Source organism: Ctenocephalides felis, unplaced genomic scaffold (genome assembly GCF_003426905.1).
Source record: "Ctenocephalides felis isolate EL2017-DRISC unplaced genomic scaffold, ASM342690v1 CF-g0.4_SCAFFOLD_01604, whole genome shotgun sequence".
Taxonomy (NCBI): domain Eukaryota; kingdom Metazoa; phylum Arthropoda; class Insecta; order Siphonaptera; family Pulicidae; genus Ctenocephalides; species Ctenocephalides felis.
Window position 1 is genome coordinate 10,013,545 of NW_020537758.1, and position 15,977 is coordinate 10,029,521.

Here is a 15,977-nt window from a genome sequence, read left to right on the forward strand (position 1 = left end):
TATTTCCAAAGAATAATGAAAGATCGAATTCAAAGTCGTTTTATTGCAAAATTTTTTATACATTATGCGTAAACTATTTTTATAGTTTTAATATACAGAATAATATATCAAAATTCATTAAACTATTATGTATTACTTATTGAAAAAATACTGAACATGAATGCAAATTAAAAAAAAAAAATTTATTTGGTTTTCGTAATAAATAATATTTTTCCCAAGATTTTGCCCTAATTTGTATCTTAACCTGAAACGACCGCTTGTTCCGGGTTAGAGGCGCTGAGCGACGGGCGAGGGCGGCCTATTTAACGACATGCATTAATATTTTATTATCATGTATACAATTATTTCAGATTTTTCTAATTTTAGTATGTTATACTTTAATATATCTACTATGATAAAAAACACTAAACTTGATAAGTTTTCTCAGAAATTTTTAAAATATTTACGTTTTTACGAGAAAAGTACCCATAAGAGTCTAAGAATCCATTTTGAAGTGATACGATGAAAAAGTAAAATTTGAATATTTCATAATATTGTTTACAACTGTTTTAGGTTGCTGTAATTTTAGTATGTTATACTTTAATATGTCTACTATAATAAAAAATACTAAACTTGATAAGTTTTCTCAGAAATTTTTAAAATATTCACGTTTTTACGAGAAAAGTACCCATGAGAGTCTAAGAATCCATTTTGAAGTTATACGATGAAAAAGTAAAATTTGAATATTTTATTATATTGTTTACAACTGTTTTAGGTTGCTGCAATTTTAGTATGTTATACTTTAATATGTCTGCTATGATAAAAAATACTGAATTTGATAAGTTTTCTCAGAAATTTTTAAAATATTTACGTTTTTACGAGAAAAGTACCCATGAGAGTCTAAGAATCCATTTTGAAGTGATACGATAAAAAAGTAAAATTTGAATATTTTATTATATTGTTTACAACTGTTTTAGGTTGCTGCAATTTTAGTATGTTATACTTTAATATGTCTACTATGACAAAAAATAACAAACTTGATAAGTTTTTTCAGAAACTTTTAAAATATTTACGTTTTTACGAGAAAAGTACCCATGAGAGTCTAAGAATCCATTTTGAAGTGATACGATAAAAAAGTAAACTTTGAATATTTTATAATATTATTTACAACTGTTTTAGGTTGCTGCAATTTTAGTATGTTATACTATAATATGTCTACTATGACAAAAAATACTAAACTAGATAAGTTTATTCAGAAATTTTTAAAATATTCACGTTTTTACGAGAAAAGTACCCAAGAGAATCTAAGAATCTATTTTGAAGTGATACGATAAAAAAGTAATATTTGAATATTTTATTATATTGTTTACAACTGCTTTAGGTTGCTGCAATTTTAGTATGTTATACTTTAATATGTCTGCTATGATAAAAAACACTAAACTTGATAAGTTTATTCAGAAATTTTTAAAATATTCACGTTTTTACGAGAAAAGTACCCAATAAGAGTCTAAGAATCCATTTTGAAGTGATACGATAAAACAGTAAATTTTGAATATTTTATTATATTATTTACGACTGTTTTAGGTTGCTGCAATTTCAGTATGTTATACTTTAATGTATCTACTGTGATAAAAAATACTGAACTTGATATGCTTTCTCAGAAATTTTGAAGATATCTGCATTTTTAAAAGAAAAGTACCTTTGATACTCTTACTACGTGTTGGCATGGAATCGTAGTAAATTTTATCTAGTTTCTTTCGTATGTTTAGTGAATTTTTGCGCTATCTGTGATAGCACTTGTAATTTTCATGGCAATTTATTACTAACAATTTGATTTGCAAGCAATTAAATAAATCTTTTTCTGCTAAATTAATGTCGATGCCATGGTGAATAAATAGTTCGTTAAACAGCCTACGTAGATTTAATTAGAGGTTGAGTATATATATATATATATATATATATATATATATATGTCTACTATTATCCATCGTGACTAGCAATACTTCTTCTACTACATTTCCCCATTAGAATGCCGACGCAGAATAACATTTTTTTCAATATGATTTTCGCAAACGACCCTTCTCTAAAAAGCAACTCGGAGTCATTTATTACACAAAATGTATAACTTCAAATCAAAAGTCACCTAAATATGAACGACGTCTGAAACCAGTGTGTATGTGCATTAAGGTTTTTGTCTAGAAATTTTGTATTTGATAATTATATATGATGGAGGTTGAAAAAGCTAATGACTGTAAAGTGGGTTTTTGTAAATGAAACATTTCAGCCTTCAGCAATTACGAGGCAGATTTTCATTGAATGATAAAAAAATTTAACTTTTATAAATTTAAGTATGAAGTGACTATTTATACTATTTACCGATTCGGCTACATTTCCATTAAACTGTAGACCGAACGATCGAGCAGGTATTTTAGCTTTACTCTATATGCGAAGTTATTTTTTGTTTCTACGTCAAATGCTTTTGAAATAGCCCGAAGCTACGTAGACACGTAGCACGTAGCACCAGCTGGAATTTATAAATATATACATAAAGTTCGAAAAATACCTACTACTTATATTAAATTCTAATAAAATAACATGTATTCTATATGGAAAGATTGTAAAAATGAAAATTTTATTCGGGATATTTATAATAAAAAAAACATTTTTTGCATAGGAAAAACTGTTGGTATAAAAACTTTTGTATTGATTTTATATTATTATTTCATTATTTTAAAGATTAAGAAAATTAGTTTGCCATAAAATAAATTATTCAATCTCATATATCCGAAATGTAGAAATTATTATATATACTCTGATATAAAAGTTTGGAATAAAACGACTTTGAATTCGATCTTTCATTATTCTTTAGCATTTATTAGAAAATTCAGGACTTTTTTTGGTTTTTGTCACATAACTAACAAATATCATATGAAAGCACTCCTTTTCAGTTAGATAGGGAGAAACTAGATAAAATTTACTACGATTCCTTGCCAACAGTTATATACACTCCTATATAAAAGTTTGAAATAAAACGACTTTGAATTCGATCTTTCATTATTCTTTAGCATTTAATAGAAAATTCAGGACATTTTTTTGGTTTTTGTCAAATAACTCACAAATATTGTATTAGGTTGTCAAATATCTCCCTTCCGCTTTTTTGCTTTTGGTTTAATACAAAAAGGCGGAAGGGAGATATTTGACAACCTAATATGAAACGTAAAAAATATTTATAAACGAAGAATTTAATATTTTTTTGACAAAATGAGGTCGTTCACAAAAATAAAATCATATTTATATAAACACAAGAAAAATATTTTGTTATATTTGTTTCATTGCCTTTATTTTTTGACACTATTTGTAATATAATATTTACAATATCAAATAAATATTTTTTTATTAAATTCTATATAGATATTTATGTAAGTTTTAGGGTAAAAATGTGTATTACAAAAAATTACAAAGATAAAATAAATAATATGATTTTATCGAGTAAGAATCAGTTTTTGAGTTTATAATAATAATTATGTTTACTGCTATTACTTACTATCATGTTTAAATTCTAATAATTTATATTAGTTAACTTTATGTTAAAACTTTTACTGATGAAATAATTTAAATAATTTTTAATAGAGCAATTGATTTTTTTTTTGGAACATAGATAGTGTTAGTATTTATTAAAAAGCTTTAGTTTAATAATTTTTATAAAACTATCTTTTTCCTACGAGTCTAACACTTTCTTTCTATAGAGTATAATATGCAAAACGCAGTTACGTCAATGACTTTCTATGCAGAATCGATTAAGCAGTTCATGTCGGCATGAACTTTTTTTTTGATATCGTGAAATGCATTTATTTTCATTAAAAAAACATTACAAGTAAACTATTTTTTAATATACTGAATAATATATTAATATTCGTTGAAACATTATGTGAAAAAATACCTAACGTGAATGAGAATAAAAAACTGATTTTTTTGGTTTCCGTATTAAATAGTATTTTTCCCAAGATTTTTCCCTATTTTGAATCTTAACCTGAAACGACCGCTTGTTCCGGGTTGGATGTACGCACCGGGCGGTGCGCGAGGGCTGTTTATTTAACTACATACAATAATATTTTATTATATTATTTACAATTGTTTCAGATGTTTGTAATTTTAGTATGTTATACCTTAATATGTCTACTATAATAAAAAATACTGAACTTGATATGTTTTCTCAGATTTTCTTTAGTTATCTCCATTTTTATAAGAAAAGTACCTTTGATAGTCTAACTACGTGTTTTGAAGTTATACAATAAAACAGTAAAGTTGGAGTAATTTTTTTAATGTTTGCAACTGTTTTAGATTATTTCAATTTTAGTACGTTTTTACTTCAATTCATCTACTTTCAAGACAAATACTAGAATTAAAAAGTTTATTCAGAAATTTTTAAGATATTTAAATTTTTATAATAAAAGTACCCTAAGTATGTAGGAGCAAAGATTGAGAAATTTATTATAATATTTGCAATTGTTCTAGAATATTTTAATTTAAATATGTTATTTCTCAATATGTGTACTATGATAAAAATACTGAACTTGTCATGTTTTCTCAGAAATTTTGAAGATATCCACATTTTTATAAGAAAAGTACCTTTGATAGTCTAACTTCGTGTTTTGAAGTTATCATAGTTAGTTTCGATGAAACAGTAAAATTTGAGTAATTTATTTATTTATTTTATTTATTGCAACTATTTTAGATTGCTGAAATTTTAGTATGTTATACTTTAATATGTCTACTATGATAAAAAATACTGAACTTGATATGTTTTCTCAGAATTTTTTAAGATATCTGCATTTTTATAAAAAAAGTACCTTTGGTAGTCTAACTGCGTGTTTGATGAAACAGTAAAGTTTGAGTAATTTATTTTATTATTTGCAACTGTTTTATATTGTTGCAATTTTAGTATGTTTTTACTTCAATGTCTACTCTAATGGCAAATACTAAAATTAAAAAGTTTATTCAGAATTTTTCAAGATAATTAAATTTTTATAATAAAAGTACCCTTGAACGTCTAAGTATGTAGGAGCAAAAATTGAGGAATTTATTATAATAATTACAATTGTTCTAGAATATTATAATTTAAATATGTTATTTTTTAATATGTTTATTATGACGACAAATACTAAACTTGTTAAGTTTTCTCGGAAATTTTTAAGTTATTTACATTTTTACGAGAAAAGTACCCATGAGAATTTTAAAAATTTACGAGTGGGTGCAAAATATATGCAAGCACTTTTTGAAATATTTATGTCTACTCTGTTTTAACTTCAAAATAGTCAAAATTTGGCACAAATATTTTTAAAAGTATACTTTAAATACTAAAAATATAAAACTATTGTTTGTTTTTTTCAGTAAAATCGTCTTTTATTTGTAATAACTAAAACTTATACGAGTCGGTGCAAAAAATATGCAAGCACCTTTTGAAATATTTATATTTAATCTATTTTAACTCCAAAATAGTTAACATTTAGCACAAATATTTTTCAAAGCATACTTTAAATACTAAAAATATAAAACCATTGTTTTATCAATATTTGATAAAAACGTTTTTAATTTCTAAAATCGGTTGTTACTTGTATGCTAAAAATTATGGGTCGGTGCAAAACATGTGCAAGCACTTTTTGAAATATTCATATCTTTTATTCAGAAATTTTCAAGATATTTGAATGTAATTTCTACTATTGAAATTTTTCTGTTAATTACCCTCAGCGAATTAATTTAACCCACTGCCGACTTCTTTTTTATTTATTATCTGTTTATGCAAAAGTATGCATAAGAAACTAGCAATAAAACTTCTCTATTATCGCAGTAAAATAAATTTCCATGCTTTTAGCTCGCATTTGAAACGACCACAATAATTTAAAACGATTTATGTTAAGGTTCTTGAATAATAGTTTTAGAGTACACTCACTTTGCACATCTTAAATCAAGTGGAATTTTAAGAATAATTCAATCGTATATAATCTGACTCTTTTTATAGCTGGGAAATCGTAAAATATATTCTTATGGTAGTAATAGTCTTATGCTATTAGTTTATAATTGGTTCATACATAAAAATTGTACATATAAGAAATAAAAATAAAAACATATATTTTATAAACTGAATTTTTTTTCAATAAATTGATTTAGGTATTTTTTATTAAATATTTTTATTTTTTTTCAGATCCAGCTTTACGGTTTCAATAAAGAATTGTATCATAATATGTCAGAGGCACAACATAGATCTCAAGGGATTGTTGGTATTTCACTTATGGTACAGGTAAATAAATTATTTTTAATTAATTTATATATGTATATATATATATATATATATATATAAATAACTTAATTCATATATCTATTACCTTATATTTCAGATCGGAGATACCCCTAATCCGGAATTACGAATAATAACGAGCACATTTGGCAAAGTTTTATATAGAGGTGAGTGTTATTTGATATCTTTAATTTGATTAATTGGAATTAATTAGCTATGTAAATATGGATACAAATTTGATAGAATTAGATATTATCAATATATGAGGAGAGATTGAGAGGGAGATTGTGGGTTCTAACTAATGTAAATGGTTTTGACCTTTTCCAAAGCTCTAGGTCATAATATTCAAATAAATAAAACAGAAACTATAGAATTCTTTAGAATAAAACGACTTTGAATTCTATCTTTTATATTCTTTAGCATTAAATAGAAATTTCGGGACATTTTTTTGGTTTTCAATCAAATTACTCACAAATATCATATGAAAGCACCCTTTTTCAGTTAGATAGGGAGAAACTAGATAAAATTTGCTACAATTCCATGCCAACAGCTATATGATATTTAATATTTTTAATATTTCGAAGTTTGTCAATTTATTCTTAAGGATCAATATTTTTTAAAAAGATTTGCATTATAAATATAAAATAAGAGATGCAGCAGCAAATCAATGCAGAGATAAGTTTTTGGACAAATTTTTACTTTTTTACAGATATAAGTATGTTATTACATAATATAGTACAATTTGATGTATTTTTAATTAAAAAACGCTTTGTTGAAAAGACAAACACATATATTAAAATGTTCACCAACATTGAGCCGATTTGCCAAAGAAACACCAAAAATAAAAACATAATTAATGTCTGTCCAAATGATTATTATAATTACTGAATATAATTGGAAATTATACTATTTTATAATTTCATGAACCTGATGTTTTAAAAGTGGAAACAAGATCACAAATATTGCAGAGAATTAAAAATATTTAATAGTTCTATATTAATTAAATCATATAGAGTGAACAACATTTTTTATATATACATGGATAGATAAAAGTATTAAAGAAGAAATATATTATAGATTATTAGATCAAATTTCAAATTTTTGTGCAAATTATTGTGTGTCAATTATTGAAAAAAAATGCCCTGATTTGTATTATTTTGAACACTGACACATTTCACTGTATTTTATTTCATATTTGCAACTGTCACATAATTGACAATTAATTACAATTTTATACACCCCGATATAAAATTTTGGAATAAAACAACTTAGAATTCGATCTTTTATTTTCTTTAGCATTTAATAGAAAATTCGGGACATTTTTTTTGGTTTTTGTCAATTCATTCACAAATATCATATGAAAGCACCCCTTTTCAGTTAGATAGGGAAAAACTAGATAAAACTTGCTACGATTTCTTGCCAACAGCTATATATGCTCCGATATAAAAGTTTTGGAATATTAAAATTTGAATTTTTTTATATATGTCCCATAACAAACTGGTACGGGCATCTTTCAGCCAACCTAAAACGAAGCGGTATTTTAGGTTAAACGTAAATTTAGGTACCGGTTTTAAATGGGACATTGAAAAATTTTAGATCATTATTAAAAAAAATTTGAAAAAATAAAAATATGAAAGCAAACATCTGTTTAGAAATATATGTATGTATTTCAATTAGCTATACATATTTATTTATTTATTTATTTATACGCCAATCGGCTTTATACAGTTTTATAATATAGTATGCTAATTTATACCTTGTATATTTATATATATATATATATATATACACATACATACATATATACATACACATCTACTTACATACAAATATACATACATTGATACTCATATAATACGCATACATATACATACATTACACATATATGTACATTCACATATAAGTACATAAATACATACACATACATATACGTAGACTTTATAAAAAACTATGATAATTAAGTAACATAAAATATTACTTTGGTTAAATAATATGACTTTGGTAATAAAATTAATTGCACAAAATAATAGGTTGTCAAATATCTCCCTTCCGCCTTTTTGTATTATAAACCAAGAGCAAAAAAGCGGAAGGGAGATATTTGACAACCTAATATTATGGTGTTTAAGTTTTTGAAGTAAAACTTCTTTAGGCGCGATATGGGTGTAAAAATTTTTAGGCGCGACACGGGTGTAAATCCGTACAAATGCAACGAAAATGCCAACGTGTAGTTGAACACTACGACGCCGTAAGCGCTGATGTCGCGAGTATCCACTCATATCGCGTCATGTCATGCGTAAGTCGAGCGCTAAACCCTATATGAACTTGCATTAATTGAATCACGTTTTTTTACAAAAGAAGAGGTTGCTCCTGTATTATGTCGTCATGGAATAAGACTTTTTCTTAGAGAATAAATGTGCCATGGAATATAATAAATTTATATTGAATCTCGTTGAAGACAAAATAATATCTACTGCCACGGATATTTATGTAGGTTGCCATGCGACAGATCAACAATCATACATTCGTCAGCAGTTTCACAAAAATCGGTTATTGATACCGGGGCTTTGCTGTATGAAATAATTTTAGTTCTGAATAAATTTTACATAATAACAACTAATATTGATGTAAGTGATGGCTTAGCTAATGGTTGTGTGGGAAAATTAGTGTACATAGAACGTGGCGATAATGATGAACTTCTACGTTTATGGTTTGAATTTCCCGGTAAGATAGGTAACAAAATTAGGAAGAAAGCTTCACATCATATTCAAACTCTTAATATCAGTAGGACAGCTGTGCCGATGCTCAGGAGATCTTATTATTATTGATGTTATATGATTATTAAAAGATGATTTTTAAAATTCAAATATGATGTTTTTTTATTTTTATCTTAATTGCCTACTCATACAATATTAAAAGTTTTACTTCAATCGCGTGTGATCCTTACGCGCACTCTTTTTTTTTTATATTGTTAATGAAATTAAAAATGAAAAGGTAAAAAATAAACAATATCTTACAAAAGGGTTTAATGAGTATATATCTATATGTTGGGTTGTATATAAGTTATATTATTACGGATATTTTTTTTTATATATGTTCTATAAGTCAATAAAGTCGTAGACAACTATGAAATGATGTAGTTTATTACGTATTTAAATTTAAAAAATATTTTTTTGTTATTATTTAAAGGTGATTCCACACCAATCCGGCACTTGTCGTTAAGGGCTTTGTTGCCGGACACCCAGCATTTCATGACCTACGAAGGCTCTACGACACATCCTGGTTGTTGGGAAACTACAGTCTGGATTATTCTAAATAAACCTATTTATATGACAAAGCAAGAGGTAAATAAAAAATAGAAAATTAAATTTGGATATATAAATCAGACGAATATCATTTTTAATACGCTACGCTTTATTACTACATGTTATGGAAATATCTATTAATACATGTTATTAAATATTTGAAAATATGCAAATATGTGTAAAATGATAATTTTTGGTTTATTACAGCTATATGCCTTAAGAAGATTAATGCAAGGTTCAGAAGAAACGCCGAAAGCTCCATTAGGAAATAATGCAAGACCTCTTCAACCCTTACATCACAGGACAGTTAGAACAAATATTGATTTTGGGAATCAACAGGTAGGAATTTACAATTATATATCAGTAATTATTAATGTTAATTTTTATTTTTAATAATAAAATGATTTATGATTTTTTTCGTATAAACTATGGACGCAGAAATTGGTGTATGAATTGAAATTGTGCAAATTTTATTTAATTTTTTATAATTTATGAATGCGATATAGAAATTTTTATTTGGGGCAGAATAATTTGCCAATATAGTTTATTGCACAGTTTATTATCTATTTCGTTGTTTATTTGTCGCTTCTTATTCCCTGTATATAGTGTATTGGTGTTTTTTTATAGTATTGTTAATAGTTTTTATAATGTTTATGATGTTTTTTCACGCTGCCTCAGACGAATTGTCCGACAATGTATAAAGATTTATATTATAAAGGTATGTATTATTGAATTTATTATTGTATTAAATTACTTTATTAATATATATATATATATATATATATATATATAAATGAGTAAAGGTATTTGTAAAATTTAGAATCCATCAATAATACATTCAATTCACAGACGATTTACAATAATATGCTACAATTTTCAGACTTTTTGAGACATTTTCACACTAATTGAAAAATCTTTTATAACATTTACAACATTTTTAGACGATTTATATACAATTTGCAACATTTTTTGACTTTTTGCAACTTTCAGCTAATTAAAAAAACAATTTTCCGGCGATTTGAAGGAAATTTCAGGATATTTGCAACTTTTTCAGATGATTTGCAACATTTTTATTTTATGCTGCATTTTTAGCAATATTTTCTGAAAGTCCAGAACATTTATCTAAAATATTTGCAGACTATCTAGAGTATATACAGACGATGTGAACAATTTTCAGATTATTAAGAATAATTTAAGAGTATTAAAACTAATTTCAGACTATCTAGAACATTCTCAGACTATCAGGACTTTTTAAAATTATTTAACGAACATTTTCGTAATACATAAATAAAATTTTCAAATATTTTTAGACTATCCAAAACATTTTCAGGACAATTTCCAGAGCACTATCTACAGCAAAATAATTTCGGACTATCCAGAATATGTTTAGACTATCCCGAAAATTATATAAAATATTTTCAGACTATTCAGTAAAAAATTAGATTATCTAGAACATTTTCTGACTATCCAAAATATTTTTAGACTATCCAGAAAATTATCTAAAACATTTTCAGACTATTCAGCAAAAAATGGATTATCTAGAACATTTTCTGACTATTCAGAATATTTTTAGACTGACCACAAAATTATTTAAAACATTTTCACATAGCCTAGAACTAGAAGTACCTAAAAACAATTTCAGAATATCTAACGTATTTTCAGATTATCTAGAATATATATATATATATATATATATATATATATATACCTAGAACATTTTAATACTATCTAGAACAATTTGAACACCTAGAACTTCTTCAGATAATCCGAAATATTTTCAGATAATATTTTACTATTAAAAACATTTTTACACTATTCAGAAAAAAAACATTTTCAGAGTATCTAGAATGTATCCAAACTCCCTAAAATATTTTGCAACTATCTAGAACATCTAGAAAATTTTTAGACTATCTAGAACATCTAGAAAATTTTAAGACTATACAAAAAAAACATTTGCAGAGTATTTAGAATATATCTGAAAAAAACATTTTCAGATTTATCTAGGATATCTCCAAGATATCTACAACATTTTCAAACTATTCAGAACATTATAGAGCATTTTCAGACTACTCAGAACATTTTCACACTATCCAGAACATTTCGAGACTCCCTGAAATATTTTTAACGCACAATCAAAAGTACAACTTTAATAAACAAAAAAATTACAAATACCTTTATTCATCACTATTTCCATCATATTACTGTATTATTATTTTTTTTAGCAAACAAGTGGCCCCGAGACCAGTCCCCGAGCCGCCTAACCGAATTAGATCCGTCACTGCACACGCTGAGGTCCTTGCGTCCCGAATAGTAGAAACTTTACGTTTCTAAACTGCACTAAATTTCCAAAAACAAAAAAAAATGTAAATATATAAATAATACCTATATACGAACAAGTGATAAAATTTTTAGCATACGAAATTCTACGAAGTGAATAATATTTTTAAGTGAGAGACCTCTCTAGATAATGTTATAGTAAAGTAAAATGTGTGCGCAATACGTAATAGTAAAGGAAGATTTAATTAAAGAAAAAAACACACGACAAAAAAGACTTTAGAATTAGGAATTTATAAACAAAGTATTTATTATAAATATAATTATATTTATATAATTATATTACAATTATATTTGATTCATGAATATGTGCATGTGAGGGAGCTAGGGGCTTGTTACTAAGATATGTTTTTGTCATCTGCATATAATATTGTACTGCTGGTCGACGTAGTAAACAGAAGTGTGCAGGTGCGTCATTTTTGACAAAATTATATCGACATAATTTTTTTTGCGGCATAATTTCATCGACTTTTACCCAGTAAATCATAAAACGTATTTAAAACGATTACGTAACTTAGAAGGCACACAGACGTTTGCATTTCAACCTAGACTGTTACGTAACAGTATCGCTTTTTCAAACTAGACTGTTACGTAACAGTATCGCCTAGACTGTTACGTAACAGTATAGCTTTTTTTCATTTTTGATAAAAATATACCGTCATAATTTTTTTTGCAGCATTATTTTATTTATTTTACCAAGTAAACCACAAAACGTGATTGAAACGATTACGAAAACTAATTACAACAATTTCCAACGCATTTTTTAAGAGTTTCTGCATTTTAAAATAATATTTTTAAAACATCTAATTAACCATTTTCATTTTTAAAAGTGTTATTCAAATTTGTTATTTTGTATTTTCTGGATTTGGTTTGCACATTTTTACTTAATCATTTTTTTTCAAATTGTGCTAAAACGCTACAATTTCGTTATTATGCAACCCGATGCAGTAAACAGAAGTGTGCAGGTGCGTCATTTTTGATAAAATTATACCATTTAAATTTTTTTGCGGCATTATTTTATCGACTTTTACCACACAAAACGTAATTAAAACGATTACGTAACCTAGAAGGCACAGACGTTACCTTAAAGTAACAATGTTTCGTTTTTGTTACGTTTTCAAATCACAAAATAAACGTGTAGGTATCTTTGATGTTACTTAAAAATTAAATAAAATTTCCTGTAAATATAAAAACCATTTTTTATATTAATTTTATTATATTTTTCAATTTAAAATTCACTTAAAAATATCTTATTTCATTTTAAGTTTATTAATCTTTGATTTGAAAATATGTTACAATTTTTGTGATTACTATAAATTTAAGTTTAAATTGTTATCTTGATAAATGTTAAAAAATCGTACCTGGGGTTATTTGAAACATGCAAGAATTATATACAAATGCAGAAGATGTTGAGAGTTGATTTATGAGAAAAACTACTTACTTTAGAAACACGTTACTTTTTTTAAATAACCATAAATAATAAATTATTGGAGGTATTATTGTCGTTTTTTTATATTACAACGTCGGAAAAGTTGTAAACCGCACATTTTTCTAAAAAATGTTTAATTTTGAAATAATAAACAATAGTTGTAGAATTATTTTTTTATTACAACAAGCCCCTAACTCCCCAATGCATATATTTAAAATGCTATGAAAATATGTATGTATTTATTTATATATATATATATATATATATATATATATGTATTTATATATAAATGATTTATTCCAATTCCATTAAAATAAATAATAAATGTTCCATTTATTTAAGTTCACTCGAATTTTTGGTTAAAAATAGCAGTATGTACTAAATACTATATAGTATTGTTTCAAAAATTAAAAATTATATTATCTAATTATAAAAATGTTTTGTAAAAAGCAACCCATGCGTGCATTCGTGTACGCATAAAATTAAATTTAATAATAATAATAATAATATGCGTAAATTTATTTATATACAAGAATATTAAAGAATTAATTAATAAATTCAATATAGACAAGAACCTAATAAATAAATTATATTTGATTAGTGAAATAAAAAACGAGAGATATGTAAATGAATTATGTGCTTATTTACTTTGAAGTGAAAATGCTGTAGAAAAGAAATGAGCTATGAATATAGATAATAAAAAATTGAAAGATTAATAATGGTTAATTTTATTTCATTTGTTTTAATTAGGACTACAAGTATATATATATATATATATATATATATATATATATAAATGATTTTTTCCCTGAAATTCCTTCACCAATTACAAAATAAAACCAATCAATTTGCTCATTACAATCTCTATTTATTTAGATAAAACTTGTATATAAATTTGTATATATCGTATATAAATCTAAACATTACATATGAAAACATTTATTAAAAAGTATTATTATATTATACGAAAACAGACATTGGCAGTATGATCACATATATAATTAATAATAATAATAATAATCTAAGTATAAAAATGTTTTGTAAAAAGCAACCATGCGTGCATTCGTGTACGCATAAAATTAAATTTAATAATAATAATAATAATATGCGTAAATTTATTTATATACAAGAATGTTAAAGAATTAATTAATAAATTCAATATAGACAAGAACCTAATAAATAAATTATATTTGATTAGTGAAATAAAAAACGAGAGATATGTAAATGAATTATGTGCTTATTACTTTGAAGTGAAAATGCTGTGTAGAAAAGAAATGAGCTATGAATATAGATAATAAAAAATTGAAAGATTAATAATGGTTAATTTTATTTCATTTGTTTTAATTAGGACTACAAGTATATATATATATATATATATATATATATATATAAATGATTTTTTCCCTGAAATTCCTTCACCAATTACAAAATAAAACCAATCAATTTGCTCATTACAATCTCTATTTATTTAGATAAAACTTGTATATAAATTTGTATATATCGTATATAAATCTAAACATTACATATGAAAACATTTATTAAAAAGTATTATTATATTATACGAAAACAGACATTGGCAGTATGATCACATATATAATTAATAATTAATAATAATAATCTAAGTATAAAAATGTTTTGTAAAAAGCAACCCATGCGTGCATTCGTGTACGCATAAAATTAAATTTAATAATAATAATAATAATATGCGTAAATTTATTTATATACAAGAATGTTAAAGAATTAATTAATAAATTCAATATAGACAAGAACCTAATAAATAAATTATATTTGATTAGTGAAATAAAAAACGAGAGATATGTAAATGAATTATGTGCTTATTTACTTTGAAGTGAAAATGCTGTAGTTGAAAAAAAATGAGCTATGAATATAGATAATAAAAAATTGAAACATTAATAATAGATAATTTTATTTCGTTTGTTTTATTTAGGACTATAAGTATATATATATATATATATATATATATATATCTGATCTTTTCCCTGAAATTCTTTTACCAATTACAAAATAAAACCAATCAATTTGCTCATTACATTCTCTATATTTATTTAGATAAAACTTGTATATATTTGTATATATTTCGTATATAAATCTAAACATTACATATGAAAACATTTATTAAAAAGTATTATTATATTATACGAAAACAGACATTGGCAGTATGATCACATATATAATTAATTAACTATAAAAATTTTAATAATTAATTAACTATATAATTTATTTATTAACTCTAAAAATATTGACACGTATTTTTGTATTCAAACATCATAAAGTACTCATAGCACCTTGAGAATAAAAACTAAAATAAAATTAATTTAATAAAATACTATTGACTTTTATAACTAAGTAGATAATTAACTGGGATAAATATATTTATTAATTTAAAAAAAATTAAATTGAAAAAAAAAGAGTCCGTGAATTTTACCTAAATTTGTTTCATCATAATCATAATAAATTCACAATTTGTGTAATATTAACATTATATTAGAGATGCTCTATAATTAACAACATAAATATATCAAATATTTATAAAATTTTACATGTGCTCTCGATGAAATATTGTATCCGCACATACATACCCATACACACACATTCATACTGAAACAAAGATATCTAA

General features: G+C 24.6%; 1 protein-coding gene across 4 annotated transcripts in view; it reads left to right on the forward strand.

Moving 5' to 3' along the window:
• Positions 1–12,108, forward strand: part of LOC113374059 (carbonic anhydrase-related protein 10) — a 75,739-nt gene extending 63,631 nt beyond the window's left edge. For 3 of the 4 annotated variants that reach the window (XM_026614311.1, XM_026614310.1, XM_026614312.1), the window contains 6 exons: positions 6,182–6,277; positions 6,375–6,441; positions 9,461–9,615; positions 9,784–9,915; positions 10,255–10,294; positions 11,799–12,108. In XM_026614311.1, the coding sequence (XP_026470096.1) occupies positions 6,182–6,277; positions 6,375–6,441; positions 9,461–9,615; positions 9,784–9,915; positions 10,255–10,294; positions 11,799–11,887 (579 nt within the window). In that variant the 3' untranslated portion in view covers positions 11,888–12,108. The remainder of the gene's footprint in view (positions 1–6,181; positions 6,278–6,374; positions 6,442–9,460; positions 9,616–9,783; positions 9,916–10,254; positions 10,295–11,798) is intronic. The other variant, XM_026614313.1, reaches the window with a different exon arrangement.
• Positions 12,109–15,977: the final 3,869 nt, after the last annotated feature.